General features: G+C 42.7%; 1 protein-coding gene across 1 annotated transcript in view; it reads right to left on the reverse strand.

The window, feature by feature from the left end:
• The window catches only part of jph3b (junctophilin 3b), a 51,261-nt gene extending 33,018 nt beyond the window's left edge, over window positions 1-18,243 (reverse strand). Inside the window, exons 1-2 of the mRNA XM_047597097.1 lie at window positions 16,426-18,243; window positions 1,078-1,564 (exon numbers count right to left, since the gene is read on the reverse strand). Coding sequence (XP_047453053.1) covers window positions 1,078-1,564; window positions 16,426-16,807 — 869 coding nt within the window. The 5' untranslated portion in view covers window positions 16,808-18,243. The remainder of the gene's footprint in view (window positions 1-1,077; window positions 1,565-16,425) is intronic.
• Window positions 18,244-18,622: the final 379 nt, after the last annotated feature.

An 18,622-nucleotide genomic window follows, 5' to 3' on the forward strand; every position in this document is an offset into this window, starting at 1 on the left:
GCGTTGATGTGTACGGAACCCATTGGCCCCTTTGGTTTGCATGCCAATCCGTTTTAAAGACGCTTAAGTAGGACAAGTGTTTGTTGTTTCCTTGAATCCGTGTCCTCCAGATGAAGGGCAGCTCCCTTTCACAGTACGTCATTTCATTACCTTGTGACACAAGTGATATCTGACGCACAAGACACCACTGGCCACATCCCAAAGTCACACAGTCTTTAAAAACTACAATCTCCTTTTAGTAATGACAAGAGCAATAAGAAGTAATAAAACACTTTAGCACAAACAATATAATTTTACTAATTTTAGTAATACTTAAACCTGTACCAGGAGACATGTTTACTGTTTAATATTTGCAACACTTTTATTCTTACTGCTCTCTGTATTTATTTATTTGAAGGGATATTTGGTTGGTAGACACAATTTTGTGGTTGCTCATCATAAACTCACATTTTGACAACAAAGTCATAACATTTCATAGTTTTATGTAAAATCAAAATGTGCTTCTGGGTGGTTTTGGTTCTGATCAAGTTCAGTTGTTGTTAAAAAAAAAAAATGTGGTTGCAGCCAAAAAATGAAATGCGTTAATTTTGTAATTTTGAAGCGACGGGTACTGGATACTTCCTGAAATGCCGTAGGTGTCAGTGTCAAGTCACAGTTAGTTTATAGAGCACATTTAAAACAACCTCAGTCGGCCAAAGTGCTGTACAGTTGCAGAAACACAATATAACAATGTAAGTTTCTTCCTTTTCGTGTAGTGCTTCACTTCCTGCCTGTTTCCCTCTTATTATAATTGGTGTCCTCCCTCATTCATTTCCCCTGTGTTTTTCCAAACCGTCTGCCCATGTGTGTACATCCTTCCTGTCCTTCCCTTTGCCAAGTCGTCCGTTGAATTTAGTGGAGTGGAGTTACCTCTGTTTAGTCTCCTATGTTTCAGTCTCTTTTCTCTAGTTCCATGTACATTGATTTTTGCTTTCTATTTTGATTGGATTTCTTTTTGTTCTCAGTTTTCATTAAAACTTTGGGTCCTACCTCCTAACATCTTACCTCACCCTTCCATCATCGCCCCCCTGTCAGTACCTGATAGTAGAGTTGATATCAGATGCAGCTGAGGACACAGTGCTCATCCCGGCCTCGCTCCTGAACGAGCTCTGTTTGGACCTCTGCGAGGCCAGAGAGCTCCTGGACTCCGACTTTCTCAGCTTGAGCCCAGACAGGATGGATCTCCGAAACAGCCCGCCCTTCCTCTTCCCCTTGAGCAGCTCGGCCTCGCTGTGCGCCGTGAGCACGAAGCCGCCACGGGACACGGCGGGGCTGCTGCCGCTGCTGCCCGTGCTGCACATGGATACGCTGGTGGTCAGGGTCCCGGGAACAGGGGGAGGACCGGGAACCACGGCGCCGGTCCGGTCCAGCAGGGCTGTGCCGTTGCTGTGCTCGGAACCAGAGCGGAGAGAGTTTATGGAGGTTCGGAGCGGGGAGCGGATGACGGCCGCCATGCCGTAAGGGACGCTCTGGCGAACGCCGTAGCCGTGCCGCATCCCGCCCACCCACTGGCCCTGAAATGTTCCTGGAAGAAGAGAAGAGCGAACACATCTCATGACATCCACACGTGGACATATGATTCCTTCAAATGAAGTTGTGTTTACCATGCTCATGAGAAAAATGACCATTCGTATGGCATTCACAACCTTGAAAGACACAAATATTCAGTAAGGTCAGAGGTCAAGAGTTGTGACTAATTTACAGATGTCTTCAGAAATGGTGGAGGTGGATGTTAAGTCAAAATATTGGCATTTAGTGACACAGAGTCTTCCCAACTTCCCAACAGCCTGCTTCTTTTGTTATGTCTTTTAACATTTCCTACATTAAGCTGCCGTGTGGTTAGCATGCTCAAGTGTCAGCCTCTGTGACTTCTAAATGCCAAACATTGCCTGGCAGCAGTGTTTTTATGACTTATTGCTGATGTAAGGGCCCTAACTGTGGAACGACCAGATCCCAGACATGTGAGTCAGTTATTTATTTATTCTTTTTTTTTTTTTTGGACCGTGACCTTGATGACTGAGAACATTCACAGACACTTCAAGCCGGTTGATTTCGTGAACATATCAAAAACAGTAGTGTAAAAAAGACTAATTTATAGTACAGTACTGCAGTTGTTGTTGTTGTTGCTGAGCAATTAAGGCCCGCTGTGATTTTAAAATGTGCCACTTGAACGCAGCGGAAAGGCTACAGCCAAGCTAGTGTGAAAGGAAATAGCTCTTCCAGAAGATAAGAGGGGAAGTTGGGAAGAGGAAGGGTGTCGCTTAATACTGAATGCCAAGGAGGGGGGTCCGATTAGCACCCACGATGTGGGACACGTCAGAACAACTAGGGTACAAATAAAACGCCCTAATGTTGGAGCAACAGCTTCAGGTTTCAGTCGTAAATAAAGTTCAGTTTAAAATATTGTACAGAACTGATCAGAGACAACTTCATATAAAATAAACTGTAACTGAGTTGTTCCTATTCAATAAAGATATTATTTATTTATATATTTAATATAATATAATTTAAAGAACAGTTAAGATGATGGCAAGATAATGAGGTAATGATTAGTTCATTAATGTCACTGAATCACAGACACTTTTTTTAGGAACTAATAATGAATCAATTATCATGTTGTTTCTGATTCAGTCCTCAGTATCTACTGTACATTTGTGCGTGTTGTGTTACAGTGCTGTGATGGAGAGTAACTCATGGGTGTGGCTTCCTCTCGGCACTCCCATTCATTCACAATAGGCCTCTGCACTTCCCGCATTCCCTGCTGCATAACGGTCCTTGCATCCTCATGGAGCTGAAAAGTAGGACATCTGAGTGTGTGTTTGTGTTTCCATCATTCCCCTCTCTCTTTCACACACACACACACACACACACACACACACAGAGTCACTCAAACGGAAGTGTGTGTTCCAATAGGAGGGCAAGTGATCCATCCCGCCTGCCGGTACCTCTGATGTAACAGCACTCTGATTCATTCTGTTGCAAACGCACTCGCTCTAACCAAACTACACGACCATATAAGGACTGCAACCATCTCCATCTCAAACACACATACAAACACACACGCACACACAAACATTTCCCTTGTGGGCTCAAGTGTCAGTGAAATGGGAAACGCTGAATGGAGACAATCTCATAAGCCTAAGAGACGCTGGATTTTAAAAGCTTGAATGCAAAGCGGTGTTACGTCTGAACCTGCTTGTGTCATCAGGACGATATGCTGCCTCATACCTGTACACACACAAAAACACACAAATACAGAGGCTGTGTCACAGACAGCTGGCCAGCACATCTGGCCAGGCCTTTGTAATCACATCAGCACACAGCTGTATGGCCATATGACGGTCAGATCAAAGAATACAGGTGCACGCCCTGTGCAACAGCTTGAGTGGATTACCATTTCATTTAAATGACCGGCGGAGAAGGACAAAGAGGCAGAGGGCAGCAGAGGAAGTGAGACACAGTCGTGACTGAGACAGACTGAGCGCCACCTGAGTGTTTGTGCTGACAGCGCAGACAGAAAATCACCCGCTGCTACAGCTACCGTCTCTTAAAAGTTGAAAGTTGAAAAGCCGCCAATATCCGTGCAACGTGCTAATTCTGAGCAGGCTCCGGGTTTGTGTTCACACTTGACAAAAAGCTGACAGTATGAATGTTAAATAGATTTTAGAGTGTGTCTGCTCATGTGCAAAACATGATGGAGGAGCTGCTGAGCAGAATCTAAAGTCAAGTGTGCATGATGGTGAAACAGCTCTAAAAAGAAAGAAGAAGAATAAATATACAAAAAAACATGAATCTCTGTCTTGGTAAAATTTGACAGGCTGCACTTAAAACAATATTTCAGTATTTTGTGAAATACACTGATTTTCTTCCCTCTTTAGATGAGAAGTAAATACTGATTATCTTAGCTTAGCTTAGCTTAACTTAGCCTAAAGACTGACAATCTGAGATAGATGATCACCGCGAGCAAAGACTTTAGTCCTTACTACCGGGTCAGTGGTTCGATTCCAGCCTGCGTCCCGAGCTAAATGTCATACCCTCTCTCTGACCCCACGATTTCCTGCCTCGCTTCACTGTCATTACGAGATAAATTCATAAAAAGGGCTAAAAGGTAATTTAGTCTTTTATTCATAGCCACCGTACAGGAAATCACCACTTAAAAGCCAGACACACGGATCATAAGATAATTAACCATGATGTACTGATCCAGGCTACATGCCTGCCACGCTTTATGGTCTTAATACTGAGCTAAGCTTGATGTAGATTCATCTCTGCTATGAAAATGTGAAAGTGGCATCAATCTTCAACATAAATCGCTTAACAATCCCAGACAACCAGTAGGACAACTATTGTTGCCTCTCCTGTTACTATGCAATCATAAAGTAAGTTCAATGAAAATGCGCTGTGTGACCACTTCATTCCCACTTAAGCGTAATTTTAAAGCTTCAGCTGCTACTATTTCCATAAATTTTGTGTACATGAATCAAGACTTAAGGCAGCACAGTGGTATTTCGCTTTCTGTTGTAGCTCTGTGATGGACGACTCGTCCCAAGTGGCTGCAGCAGCTCATTCTGCAAACGTCTACATGTTGTTGGTTTACTGCCAATGGTTTGTTATTTGTAACCTGTTCAGGTTAGAGGATTTCACCTTGGGGACAATTTAAGTTAAACTTACTTACTAATACAAGAAAAAAAGGACATATTTATCCCTTGGTGCTCCTAATATTTTGTCCTCTCTGTTTTCACTGGAGTAAAATGTTACTGTAAAATGCGCTCTCAGTTGAACCCAACAGGATTTCAACAGTGGCCTCCAAAATGGTCATAAAGCCAAATCAACACCTGAGCATTACATACTTTGTGAAGGTAGAATTTATTGAGGACTGCTGGGCAGCTGAGTGTGTAAGTGAACAAATACACACCACAACATCAAAACCACTGACGGGAGTAAGTGAATAACATTGAGCATCTTGTGACAATGCAACTCAAAAAACATCAATGTGGTGACCTGGCCTCCAAATTTGCTAGATACTAAACTGATCAAGTATCTGTGGGGGAAGGTCCACAGAGGCCCCTCCCCTCAACCCATAGGACCCAAAGGCCCCCATTAACAACATTGTGTTTCCAGACACCACAGGACACCCTCAGGAGGCGCATGTCCATTCTCTGATGAGTTACAACAAAAGAGAGCTACACAATATTAGGAAGGTGGTCATAATGTTATGAAGCAGCGTGTGGGTTTTTCTATTGTTTTTCCGTGATTTCTTGGATGCGTATACCTCCCTCAATCAGTAATGCCTGAGTGAATAAAATATTCAGTGGGGCAGTAGGCTTCTGTTCCAATGTCTGCCTGTCGCTCTCCATGGTGCTGAAAAATACAGCGCGAGCAGCAGGCTGTGATTTTCCCTCAATATCAAACCTATTTAAAGGTTTCAAGAGAAAGTAAGTGGAGCGGGGAACACTTGATACAAACATACCACTTCCTGACAGGAGAGATGTGCAACATTAGCTCCATTATCCTGCTCATCATCGCTGTGAAACTGTCATAGCTGCGCTGAAGGGAACAGGCTACTGACAGGATATGTCAAGGCCTCGACCCCGGGCCTACAGTTGTGGGGAGAATCCGCTTCACAGCTCGCATGCCAAAACGATTTCTCTGATTCTGCCTGCAGGCCAACAGGAAGCGCTCTCAAATCATATGGGCCTCTCCATCCACCCCCCCCCAACCTCCTGCAAGCACGAGGCGGCCGCGCAGAAAGAGTTAACGCGGCAAGATCAAAGCTGCGGAAACATCACAGAGCACACAGCGATTTGATCACGCGCCATCCCCCAGGCTGAATTCATAATTGTCTCTTTAACAAATGCGAGCGTCTGTTCTCTGTTTCTAGGTTAAAAACCATCTGTCTGTTAGGCACTGTATTTCCTTTTTGGTATACAACACTAGGAGACACATGTCAAAACCTCTACATATGGCTGCACTGTACTGACAAAAAAAGAAAAAAAAAACATAACACACATATTTTGATGACCACACGTCTAGGAGCCACAGTCTGTCTATATTATTGCATAGTAGCCTACTTTACACTTCAAAATATTGATTTGCGATGCACAGCAGTGATGGAGAGAGAACGCAGAGCGAGACGAGCTGGAGAAGGGGTAGAAATTGGTTATTTTATGAATTATATATGTGTTGTTTCACCATGTCAGCACTTGTGTATCTGAGAAAGATGAGAGGAGGGAGGGAGAGATGAGACGAGGCCAAGTTCCTCAAACATTTTTTATATGCGGAATGTGTTTTTTTGTTTTTTGTTTTTTTTGCTAACAGAGATGGTAACAGTGTTAACATAATCTGAATAAAACAGTATCAAATGAATCATAAAAAGGTTGGTGGTAATTGTCTATTAGTGAATATTAAACATTTCCTTTTATTATCCCATTGTAAAAGTGTCAAATTCTCATTTAAACAAATGTTAAGTTATTATACAACAACTCCCCACCATATATATTATATTATCATGACCCACTGACTGATGTTTTGCAATACTTACGTATTTTCTTTATTATAAACTGGGAGCCTGTAGAGACATTAATGAAAAAACGTTTGTATCAAGTTACTGCTAATTCAATCTCTGTGAACAGATATCCAAATATAAATGCTAAATGATCATCAGATGTTTAGCAAAGGGTTCAGAGACTGTTGCTAATGCAAGACAATCATTTCCTAATTGTGCAGTTTCACAATAAAAGCATTTAACTGACAAACAAAACAAGTTAACTTTTATTATGTAGTACTCTCAGGAAATGCAGTGTGCAATGAGCTTAGCACTATTCGGTATCATTGCATCGACAAAACAATCAGTTTGAAATATTCCAGGGAGATATGGAACGAGAAGGAGCAACCGTAGTGAGCTGTCACATGAAGAGCTGCATACCTTCAACTTCACATGCATTGCCCTCCTCATACTGTGTGCAACACTAAGTGAGATAACTGCTGCTCCATGAATGATGGAATAAAGTCAATTATTTTCCACTTCTTTATCAAAATGATGGTTTATGGTTTCTTCTCATAAAAAATATATCAAGCAGACTTCAGATCCAGCAGTAAATCACAGAAGACCATGATGGGATAATTCTGCTCTTCAGATGTCATGCAACCAGATGACCAATGACCAGCCAGCCCTCACATCACATCAAGACAAAAGGATTTACTTCAAATGCAAAGTCAAAAAGATTTCAAGGGGCAGAAACTTTTCCAAGGTTACAGACCGATATGCACAAAATCAACATCAAAGAACAACCACTTCTCATTTCCTTCCAAAGCTGCATTTGAACACAACACAGTCCAGTTCACTCAAATATTTAGAAGAGCCTGTTGTGTGTGTCCTTTGAGCTTTGTTTTTTCATTTACTTTTATCACATCTCATTATGTTCTCGTCCATTGATTTGTCCGTTGACTGAAGAACCAATCACAGTGATTTCGCTCACATGTTGAATCAGCTGAGACGTCCAACAACTAAGGTCCAACCAGTGACCATGGTGCAGACGCGGGAGACACCGGAAAAATCATCAGCTGATAACAGCAGGGGGCCTAAAGTTGGTTTAGTGTGTTATGGCCCATATTAATAATTATTTGAGGGATGCCCCAAGGCTACACTCTGGGGCCACTGTTGTTCGGACTTCAAATGTGCTCCCTTTGAACTTTTCGTGCTCCCTTGTGCTCTAAGCTAAACAGCCAATCAAAGTGATCTCTCTGACTCATTCTACCGCTGATTCAACATGCTGAATCGGCTGAAATGTCAGTGACAGAGGTCTGATTAGTGCCAATGATGCAAGACACACAGAGGAAAAACTAGAGCCACAGAAACCCAGTGACAGGCTTCAAGCAGGTCTCAGCAAATCAACCTGGATTGAAAAGATGTGTACTGTAATCTATATATAGTGTATCTTCAAATAATACCTTTCACTCCTCCACAATTTGTAGTGAATGGAGAGTGGGGTGGGAAATAATCAAGACAATCACACTGCCCTCAGCAAAATGAAAACGTTTTAGCCCTCTCTGTAAAATGTGCCTACAGTCCCTAAATTCAAGTGTTTTAGAGATGTTACAGTACCATCCTAGGGCTAGCTCCCTCATTAGTCTGTCCAGTTAGTTCTGCATCAGCAGTGGCACAGGGCAGACTTCCAGGATAGATATTATAGAGTTTTCATGTTTTAGACAGCGCCGCTAATCCGCACCACAAACATCCAAACACTCCCATTACATAAGCCAAAGCCTGCAGAGGGGTTGTTATGTTACTAGAGGAGGATGCCTGAGGATTTTTATGATGTATCACTTGCATTGAGGTAGTGAAAATAGTAGTAGTAGAAGAAATACCGAGAAGAGAAAAAGAATTGCCAGGACAGGGCAGAGAGGATCAGGAAACGCAGACACCTCGGGAGAAAAGCAACAACTGCACAAACAGATGGAAAGACAGATGGTTATAAAAGACAGGTAGACAAGACAACTGACAAGCAGTGGGTCATGCCAGACAGACGTGTAGCAGACACTCTGGACATGAAGACAATTTGCTGAAAACTGAAAGCAGGAGAAGTCGGTTGAAAGCTAAACCTCTGCTTGCGTAAATCACAGTGTGAGAGCGTTATCCGTTTAAGAGATTTTGTTTGGACCTTTTTTTTTGCTGTCTGAGTCTTTTAGATTTTCTATTTGAGGATTATTTATCTGTTCGACTCAAAAAAAAAAAAAAAAAAAAAAGCAGCAATGAAGTGTGGCCCAGAATGTGAAAATTTCAGAAAATTTCCACACAGATCTGTCACTTTGTAACCAACCAGTTGATGCTGATGACCTTATAGTATTTTTTACTGGTTGCTGTTTTTCAACCTGACACTTGAAGACATAATACATCTTCTCAGAACAAGAGTTCAGAAAGGATATGAAGGCACTATACGACAATACTTTTTTTTTTAATCGCTGGTGTTCAAGTCAACAGCATTTCATAGACAGGGTTCCACACGTATCATAAATATATAACACATGACAAATATTAGCCTATAAGGAGGAAATACTCCAGGCTGTTACATGACGGGCATCGCCATCTTGTCGTACTACACTCCCTGACATCATTGGGTTGATTAGCTCGGCGATTCACATAGCAATAGAAGAGACAAAGCTAAAGATATATGGATAGCGAAAAATAGATAGCAGAAGAAAAAATGGTTTTAGTCACATTGTGAAAGACAGGTTAGTGAAAACCACACAGATTTATAAAGGATTGCTAAATATGGTGAAACGCAAATATAGCAAAAGACCATGAAAGATGGAGGAGACAAAGGGAGGTCTTTATTATTGCGTTGCTCCTGGATGTAATAATTCATTTTACGAGATCAAAGCCGAGGGCAAAATAGTCCGATTCATAAACTGCCCCAGAAACGGAGAACAGTCCTGATGCTCCGGATAGCAGCACTGAACAGAGAAAGGAGATTCAGGAGTAGTCATTTGAGTCAGACAAGCTGGGGACAGGATGCTAAAACATGCTAGCAGCCAGGCAGGTAGCCAATACGTAGCCAATAAACACAAGTTCAAAAAGTCTGTTTTCAACTAAACCTCTCAGAGAAACACAGCTGTTTGGTACTAATATCATCAACATAAACACCTGTTGCCCAATTCTCAGCTCTCAGACACCACATGACACCCTCAGAAGGCCCATGTCCATTCTCTGACGAGTCACAACTGTTTTGGAGGCACAAGGGAAACCTACACAATATTAGGAATATGGTACACGTGAATGCCAGATCCAAAAGTTTACCAGCAGAATATTGAATTGTCATATGATAGTGAATGTTATTTACTTCTGATGTCAGTGGTCTTAATGTTGTGGCCGATTGAACTCATAACTATTTAAATTCAGAAAACAGCCGAATTACACTTGCAAAATCTAACTGGTAAAAACAATTAAACACTAACGTGAAAAGTAAAACAAAGACCAAGTACAAATAGAGGTCATAGACAGCAAAGCAAAAAGGAAATCTTGAAAAAAAAAAGAAAGCCACATTAAAACCAAGGTGAAGATGATCTCTCTTTTTAAAATCAAGTTAGCAACTATGGGAGATAAACTAAGGGATTGCAGCCCAACCCAAACTAGGCAAAGCGCATAACACATTCATCTTTGACAAAAGGAATAAAGGAATTAGTCAGCATTGAGCTGCAGGAGCAGCACTTCTGGGTTTTCACGGAGATAGATCCTGTTCCAGACATCCACAAATACCTTCTAGAAAAATGATGCCCTGCTGCTGTTTGCTATTCTTTGTGGATAGTGACAAGAACCAACTAAATTTATGACTTGACTTTTCAGATAACAACACACAGTACAATACTGTGCAATATATAACAACAGTTGCACCCCAAAAAACAGGGGACAAACAACCACAGAAGAAGATCCTCGGTGTAAACACATTCAGTGCAGGTGAAAACAGGCACCCTCACGTATGTCTTTTATTTTTTTCATTTATTTTTTATTTGATAGTGGGGATGATATCCAGCAAAGGATATGGGAAATTGGAATTTAACCACAGCCTTAGGTTATGGAGTTAAACCACACAAGCTAACCTTCACATATTTCTGTCCACCCAAAAATTCTGCTCGTCCAGTTCCTCTCCTGAAGTTGACCATCACACCCAGTAATGAAGTGCTGATTAAAACACTCTATGGCTGATAATACTCCCAAACGCTAAAGAAAGGCAACTGGACTGGTAGAGTTTCTTGAAGACGTTCCATCACTCATCTGAGTAGCTTCTTCAGTTCTGATAGCTGATGCTAACACACCAGCTAATTGCTGGTGTAGCATATTATCTTCTTGTTTTTCTCTTCTGTCCCTTTCCTGTTTTTGGGGTTTGCAAAGTGCGTACAAAGTTTAAAGGTCAAGAGTTGTTTAACAGATGTTGGCTCATAAAACTAACTAGACGTAAGGAGATAAGTTTTGTTTGTGAATGGGTTCTTGTTCTTGAGGATGAGAATCATATATAAGGTGACTGTGGGAGCTGAACAAGAGACGGGATTTGACGAGACGGCAAGAGTTAGTTCGTTCTTATAATAAACCCTTTTTAAATGCAAGATAAGACTTGTCAGCGGTGATCACTTCTTTCTTCAGCACACTTCAGCACATCAATATACAACACTAGAAACCTTGAATGCAAAAGGAAACAATCAGCTGATGCTGAGATTTTCTGGCAAATATTTGAACAACTTCCTGTTTGTGTATTTGTGAATCTGATTGGTCTAGGGACAGATGGTGCTTTAACCTACAGTACCATACCGATCCCTCTAAATCAACTGTTACTGGAGCGCTTTTATAGCCAAGGCAAACAACAGGTGACACCGAGCAGTTTGGGAAAGTTCACTTTCATGTTTTTTTCTCACAGCTTATGAATAAAATAAAATGAGAAAATGTGAAGCACGTTAAACAGGGACCAGAAGGCAAACACTTGAATAGCTGAAGCTCATGGCTACAGAGGCCCTACGCTTATCTAAGATAAGATTAAGCTACATGTACGACTGGGTGATGCAAAGAATCGTGTTAAAGAGTGACAGAGAACAGCTTCCTCCCACCTGAATAAACAAGCTGTGGATATATTCCTTTAAATTCAGTATTCTCCGTTTACCTATCATGCATGTGTTCTGATTTAATGTGACTTACATATTATGGTGTAGATGAGAGAGATGAATTTATTATATCAGCTTACATAACATGGTGAGAGTTTTAATAATTAGAGTGCTGGGCCTCTACCCAGAACAGAATAGGTTAATGAAGGAAAAATAAACTTTTAATTTTGTTATAGTGTATTTGCCAACAGCTGGGGGCGAAAACCTTTTTCTTCCCCATATTTTATCTTCACATAAGTTCACTATCTGGGTGTGTTTGATGCGATGAGCTCGTTACACGTCCTCCACTGCTGTAATCTCTCGCACCACTGTTGTACACGGTGACAGTTGTAATCTCTTTTTTCATTTCTCGCTAACGTGATTACCGGAGCTGTCTGTTGCTCTCTTTTCATTTTTCTACTTCCACTCCCTCTATCTCTTTTCTCTCTCTCTCTCTCTTCGTGAGTGTGTGGCTGATAATCAGTCAGCTTAGCTCTTCATCTCGGTAAACACCATTAGCCCGGAAGGCCGAGCCAGCCAATCGGAGCCCGGTGGAGCCGGCAGGGCGGCCAATGGAGGCGAGGTACGCCGAGTCCCTCGTGACACGGTGACCTGCTGCATGTCGGTGAGCGTTGCTATGGAAACCCTACTGTACTGAACAGCTCCGCGGAAATGCAGCGGAGCGAGGGATGAAGGAAGGAGCGAGAAAGAGAGGGGAATGTTGGCAGAGGAACGAAATGAAAAGCCAAAACAGCAGTGGCCAAAGACGGAGGAGGAGAGGGAGGAGAAGTGATTCCTAGAAAATGTGTCATCAGTTGTAGTTGGAGGGGAAATGTAGCTAAATGCACGGTGTGCTTTAAAGGTATGTAGGCAGCAGAGCGTCTCTGGATGCTCTGACTCCTGACTGATATTGCTTCGGACGTGACAGAGGCCTCAGGTAGCTAAGGTGGACCGTCGGCTTTCATCTAAAAGCAACCTGTGGTCAACCATATCAGAAAACCGCGACCTCGTCAAGGCAGAGTTTATGATTAATTTAGCAGAAAGGCTGCAGTTTAATTTCCAGCACACAAGCAAGATCCATGAATCCAAAAAGACTGGCAAACAACTTTCCGACTGTAGACTGTAGATCAGAAAAGAACTTAGTTTCTATGGTAAACCATCAACAAATATCTTCCTTGTTTTCATCTCTTAACTGTTCAATCATCAGAAAAGACGTCATCACACGTGTTTTGCTAGCTTATTACCATGTTTACAAGGCCAGCAGGCCAAGTGTTCATTCAGCTACGCCAGAAATCATTGACTCTATTCCTTTACCTACTGGCTAATGTCATTCACACAGACAACCTTCATCCGTTGAAGAGGGTTTTATTTGCATTAACGCAACATCTCCGCTCTCACCATTAGCATAAATGTGTTCTGTTCTACTATAATAATATACAATATACAAAGGGCAGCAGTGCTTGAGAGCATAATACATAAATAATTTGACCTATTCTAAATAAATAGATAGTTGCCCTGTAACATATCGCACCTACACTTCATAAACCAAGTATCTGAAAACCTGCGTATTTAGTAGCAGGTAAAGACTCAGAGTGTTTGTCAGCAGCCTAAAAAAAAAAACCCTGTATCGACCCACCACCTCATGGCAGACAACATTAGCATGAACATTAGCTAATCAAAAGTACAGCTAGCAAATATACAAATGATGTTTGGGAAATTTGTACTCTGTAACTAAAGAGCAGCAGGTGGAGACGAAAGTAGAGCTCATAATAATAAGAGAATGAAACTGAGGGCAGCGTGTTTAGTTACTAAAAATTACAACAACCAAAGAGACAGTCATCGAATCAGTTGTTGGGGACTGAGACCGAGTATTTCTGTCATAAGCAAGAAAACATTGCACTTGCTTTCTTGTACCATTAATACTCCCAGTAACTAAAGAGAAAAAATTAAGGTGGAGTCTAAAATACAGATAATAATAAAAAGGTACGCGACCAAAAAACACGACCAACCCACCACCTGATGGCACAGAAAATTAGCAACTAGCTACCGAAAAGCAGAGCAAAGTTAGAGACAAATAACTGTCAGTAACTAAAGATGTTTTTCAGAGCCATAGGCGGAGACCAAAACAGAGCTAATAATAAGAGAAGGTCCGTCATCAACCGAAAACCCCCTCCCTGACTAAGCTCGTATGCCTGATGCTAATGAGTACAGCAAGTAAAGACCAACGAGTGGAGAATGCTAAAATGTTAGCAACAAAAGAGATACTTATTTCTGATGGTCCACAAAAAGGTGCTAAATGCTGCTACTGCTCTGTGGCTGCTGAATGTGGAAAGCTGCAATATATTTGATGCAACACAATAAAAGGGCCATAATTATTCAAACAGCTTTAAATATAGAAATTACTACGTGACCAATGTGCCAACTTGTGTGTCAACATGAGATATCTTTAATTAGTGTTTTCATTTAGTTAACTTATATTTTATCTTGTCACCAGCCATAAATAAAAAAAAATAATTAATGCAGCTCTTAAAAGGTCTACATGTAAGTGTTTAAACAAGCTTCACCTCGGAGTTTGTTTTGCCACAAATTTTGAAAAATATTAACTAAGTTGAATTAGACTAGCGCTGAGCTAAAGATAACCTGTGTTCAACAAACACTTTTATTACCTCCTGGATCTATATAAAGGCCAGATGCTTGCTGTTATAATAAGGACACAGTGTACTGTCAGGGCTAAACACTCATAACTAGGCCAATCTCTGCTGCATTTACAGTATGTGGGTTCAAACAGAGCTACAGTGACTCCTCAATGCGACCATTTTTATCTTTCCCCTGCTCTCCATAATGATCTCACTCGTCTCCTGATTAGAGAGTATCTCCCATAATAATCAGGATAATCACCCATGCAGCGGGCCATCTTTCCGCTATGTGTTCGTCATTTAACTGTTCACCCATCAGCGTGTACATCTGTTGATCCATATATGCTTTGCTCTATCTGTGCGTCCACATCCCGTCTGTCTGGGCCCATCCACGAGGCCCGACTTCTTCCCCTTTGTCCTGAATCAACCCCTAAAACCAGTCTGGCCTGCAGATTTGATCGGGCTGCCCGGTGCTACGTGTGCGGTGGAGAGCAGCATCGTAAAACGTCCTGCTAGTTGTAAAGTTATGTAACAAGGTTTAGCTGCATATGAACGCTACTGTCAGCGTCAGTGCCGGATGTCGTGTGTGTGTGTGTGTGTGTGTGTGTGCGCACATCTTTGTATATTTCTATTTTTAAGCACGCTGTGTGTCTCAATAACACCCCAGTCTTAGAGAGCCAAACTTTTTAGATTTTTAATTGCTATCAAATGAAAACAGTTATGCAACATCACGAATATTGCTGCCTTTGAATTAAACTTGTGAGTTTGAGGTTATGCTCAGCATATAAATGGTAACATCCATAACCAGGAGTCATGAGGAGGCCGTTGCTAGGCAACAGTTGTCATAGACGCCACTGAGTTTAGGTAAATAATAGCTGGGTTAACATATAATGAAAAGATGAGGCTACCGGGAAGACATGTTTTTTTTCTCATACACATTTTAAAATAAAAACAAAATAAGCATGAGCACTTGGATCTTATCAAAACTATCTTCCACCTGAATGTTTCTACACACATTTCGGCTTGTGGAGCTCTTATTGTGGCTCTCAGCAACATCTTTCCATCCATCGTTTAGGTGCAGGTTGAAATAGCTCAACAAATATTGGACACACTGGAACAAAAATTGGGAGAACCATTCATAATTCTGAGAGGACAAGTGCGTTTGGCCCCTCAGGTAAATATTATGAACTATAAATTAGCTTGATGTGATTAATAACCGAACCAGCTAAAGAAATGAGACACATACATTTTTAGTGCTTTCAGGAAACGTTGGGAAACGTGAAAACTGAGAATCATAGCATGCCTGATTATAGCATTTCACCTCATTTCACCGCATTTGGAGAAAAATATCTCTACACGGACACAGAAGAATTTGTTGCGTATTGTATAAGACCAAAAACTAAGGGTGGACATTATTAACATTTTCAGTCATCAAGGTCGTAATATACGTATAAAACAAAGTCAAAACGAATGCAACAGGATGTTTCAAAGAACTGAAGAAGACAATGAAATTAATACGGGGATTTGATGTCTCTATCCTGTCTCTGTTAAATCATGAAAACACAGGAGTCTTGTTTTCTAAAATGCTTTTTTGGGACTTGTTACTTGGGAGCTGCTGTCCTCCTCTGTCCCTCCAACCTTTAACACATCCCTTAAGACTAAATGGCCTGAATTGAAGGTTTCCAAACACACAGCATGTCCTCGTGCTGCTGAACTTGAGGATTGAGGGTTGGGGGGGACAGAGAAGACAGGACAAGGAAGACAGATAAAGAAGACAAGAGATTAAGAAAAAAAAAAAAATCAGAGCAGAGCCTGGGATTCATTTTTTTAAAGTCTGTCCTTGTGAAACCTCTTGCTGCTGCATGAATGTGTGTGTGTTGGTGTGTTAACAAGGCGCGGCAGAAGAAAGGATGACCTGAGAGGACCTTTAGAAAAAGTCCACCTCCAGTGCATCTGTCACCAACCTGTCAATCAGTCTTGTTTTTGCAGTGGACAGTTGTCAAATATTGCTAATTGACAGGCCCTGTTTGGTTCACACATCCTCACACGCCTTCTGTCACACACAAACCGACCCCGAAACACCCACAATGCATCTGCCCCGTGTGTCTCTCCTCCAGCTTACCTCCATCCGAATAAGTCTCTGTTCCATATCCATCCTGCAGCCCGTTGTTCCACGTCCCTTCGTACTTCCCACTCGTCCCCGTGCTTTCCCGCACGCCGTAGCGTCCTTTAAAGCCGTGTGTCCACTCACCCTTGTACACCCAGCGGCCTTTGTTCTCAACGCCCACACCGTGTCTTTTGCCCTGAGCCCAGGTGCCCTGGTAGGTGTTCCCGCTGGGCCAAGTGTAGACGCCCAGCAGCTCAAAGCCATGGGCCCAGGAACCGCAGTACTCGCCCTGTCCTTTGGGTCCCGTGCAGATCCCGTGGCCATGCGCCTTGCCCTCCTCCCACCCTCCGCAGTATGACCCCCCATCGTCAAAGTTGAACCTGCCGCCAGTGGACATGCATGAAATAGGTCTTGGCAATTCCCCTGAAGCCTCGACAAAAAGAAAAAGAAAAGAAAAAGAAAACAACGGGAGAAAAAAGAAGGACAGTTTGCTGCTAGACTCAGTCCATGGAGCCGAGTTCGGAGGTTGGTGTCTGGGGTGAGGAGGACAGAGTAGGGGGAGAGGGAGAGGACTCCCACACAAGTCAAAAAATGCCACCCTCTGATTTCGGCAAGCCTGGAGAAGGGGGAGAAGGAGAAACGAGGTGAACAGTGAAAAGTGGCCCCTCACAGCTGTGTCAGGGGTCTCCCGTCGTCAGTGTGGGTCGGGTTAGTGCGACGATGTTCACACCATCCTCTTAGTGGGTTCTTCGTAGCTTTGGCTAGCACTTCCCGGCTTCTCTGTGGCACATGCAGGTGAGTGAGGAGGAGAGTGGGCCCCGAGCTGCCATTATCCTCTCTCAGCTGGAGTTTAAACCATCAGGCAGCCACACCGGCCTGCCTACACGGTCCAAAAACTCTTCCTCCTACTCTCTCCCGCTCTCTCCTCAGGCCCACTCGTTCTGCCGCCTCCTACCTGATGATGCCTCCACCTCTCTGGGGTGTAGAGCCGAGAAGTTTCCCCGGTGGCAGCCCTTCAAACCTCAGAGCCTCCGGCATAGACGCCACTCTGATCAGCACCGAGGCCCCGACCGGAGCTCTGACATGTTGTGTGATGAACAAAATAAAGATTTTTTTCTTTTTTTTTTCCTTTCCTCAAGTCTCCTCCTAATGATAATATTTCAAACTCTGAGGCTCACTTCAGGCTCCACCATCCTCTTTTCCTCAGCCTTTTCACACACATACAAAGTGTGCTTTGTTGCACAGAGAGGAAACACACACACATGCACAGAAAGAGGGAGAGAACAAATGAAAAAAAGGAAAAAATACATCAGGTAATCTGCTCGGCTGCCTTTCTTTCTTTCTTTCTTTTTTTTGGTCTGTCTTGTGGTACCTGAGAGCAGCAGTGCAGTCTCCTGCTTAATGCACGCATACACTATATGCAGGCTCACACTCTTTCTGACAGAAAGTGCGCACAGGCAATGAAAAGAAAACAACTGAATTGATTAATTTCTCCTCTTCTATCCCTCCCCTCTCCCCTTTTCTCTCTCTCTCTCTCTGTCTCTCTCTCTCTCAGTCCGTCTGTAGATCTTTAATCCACTGCATCCATAAGTGGTTTATCCTCTGCGTGGGTTGCCTTCAGGTTGCCTGCTTGATGAAATAACATCCATCTATGTGATCGTGTTGTGCCGTGCTCCGTCCTCTTCAGCATCTCCTGCTCGTCTCCATGTTTCCCTATGGAGCGCCGGCTGACGCACAGCCTGCCTGCTGTCTTGGTTTTACAATCTCTTCTCCTCCTACGGCTGGATCTCTGAATCTCTCTCTCTCCCTCTCTCTCAGAAAATCTGCTCATTAGAGAGGACTGTTCCACTGCAGCCGACCAACCCCCCCACCCCTCCTCTCCACGCTCAATAGCACGCTCCAGCTCTTAAAGGGACACACTCCGCGCGCAGACAACCATTTTTTCCTCCCTCCTCCATCACCTGTAGCTTTTTATCTTCTTCTCCGCAGCCTTATCTGTCTCTCTCCGTCTCGTAATCATCTCACTCCGTCGGCCTGATCTGAGAGTCTGAAGCTGACGGAGGGATATGGGCTAGATAAAAAAAAACAAAGTGTCACAGCCTTAAATATTTCAGTGTGTACCCTTAAAATCTGCGCTGAATGTAATGTGTGTGTGCAGTGGTGGGGTATTTACCAGGCGTGCACCATCGGCACAGACAAACAAAGCAATTAT

Source organism: Mugil cephalus, chromosome 10, assembly GCF_022458985.1.
Source record: "Mugil cephalus isolate CIBA_MC_2020 chromosome 10, CIBA_Mcephalus_1.1, whole genome shotgun sequence".
In the NCBI taxonomy this organism is placed as follows: Eukaryota; Metazoa; Chordata; class Actinopteri; order Mugiliformes; family Mugilidae; genus Mugil; species Mugil cephalus.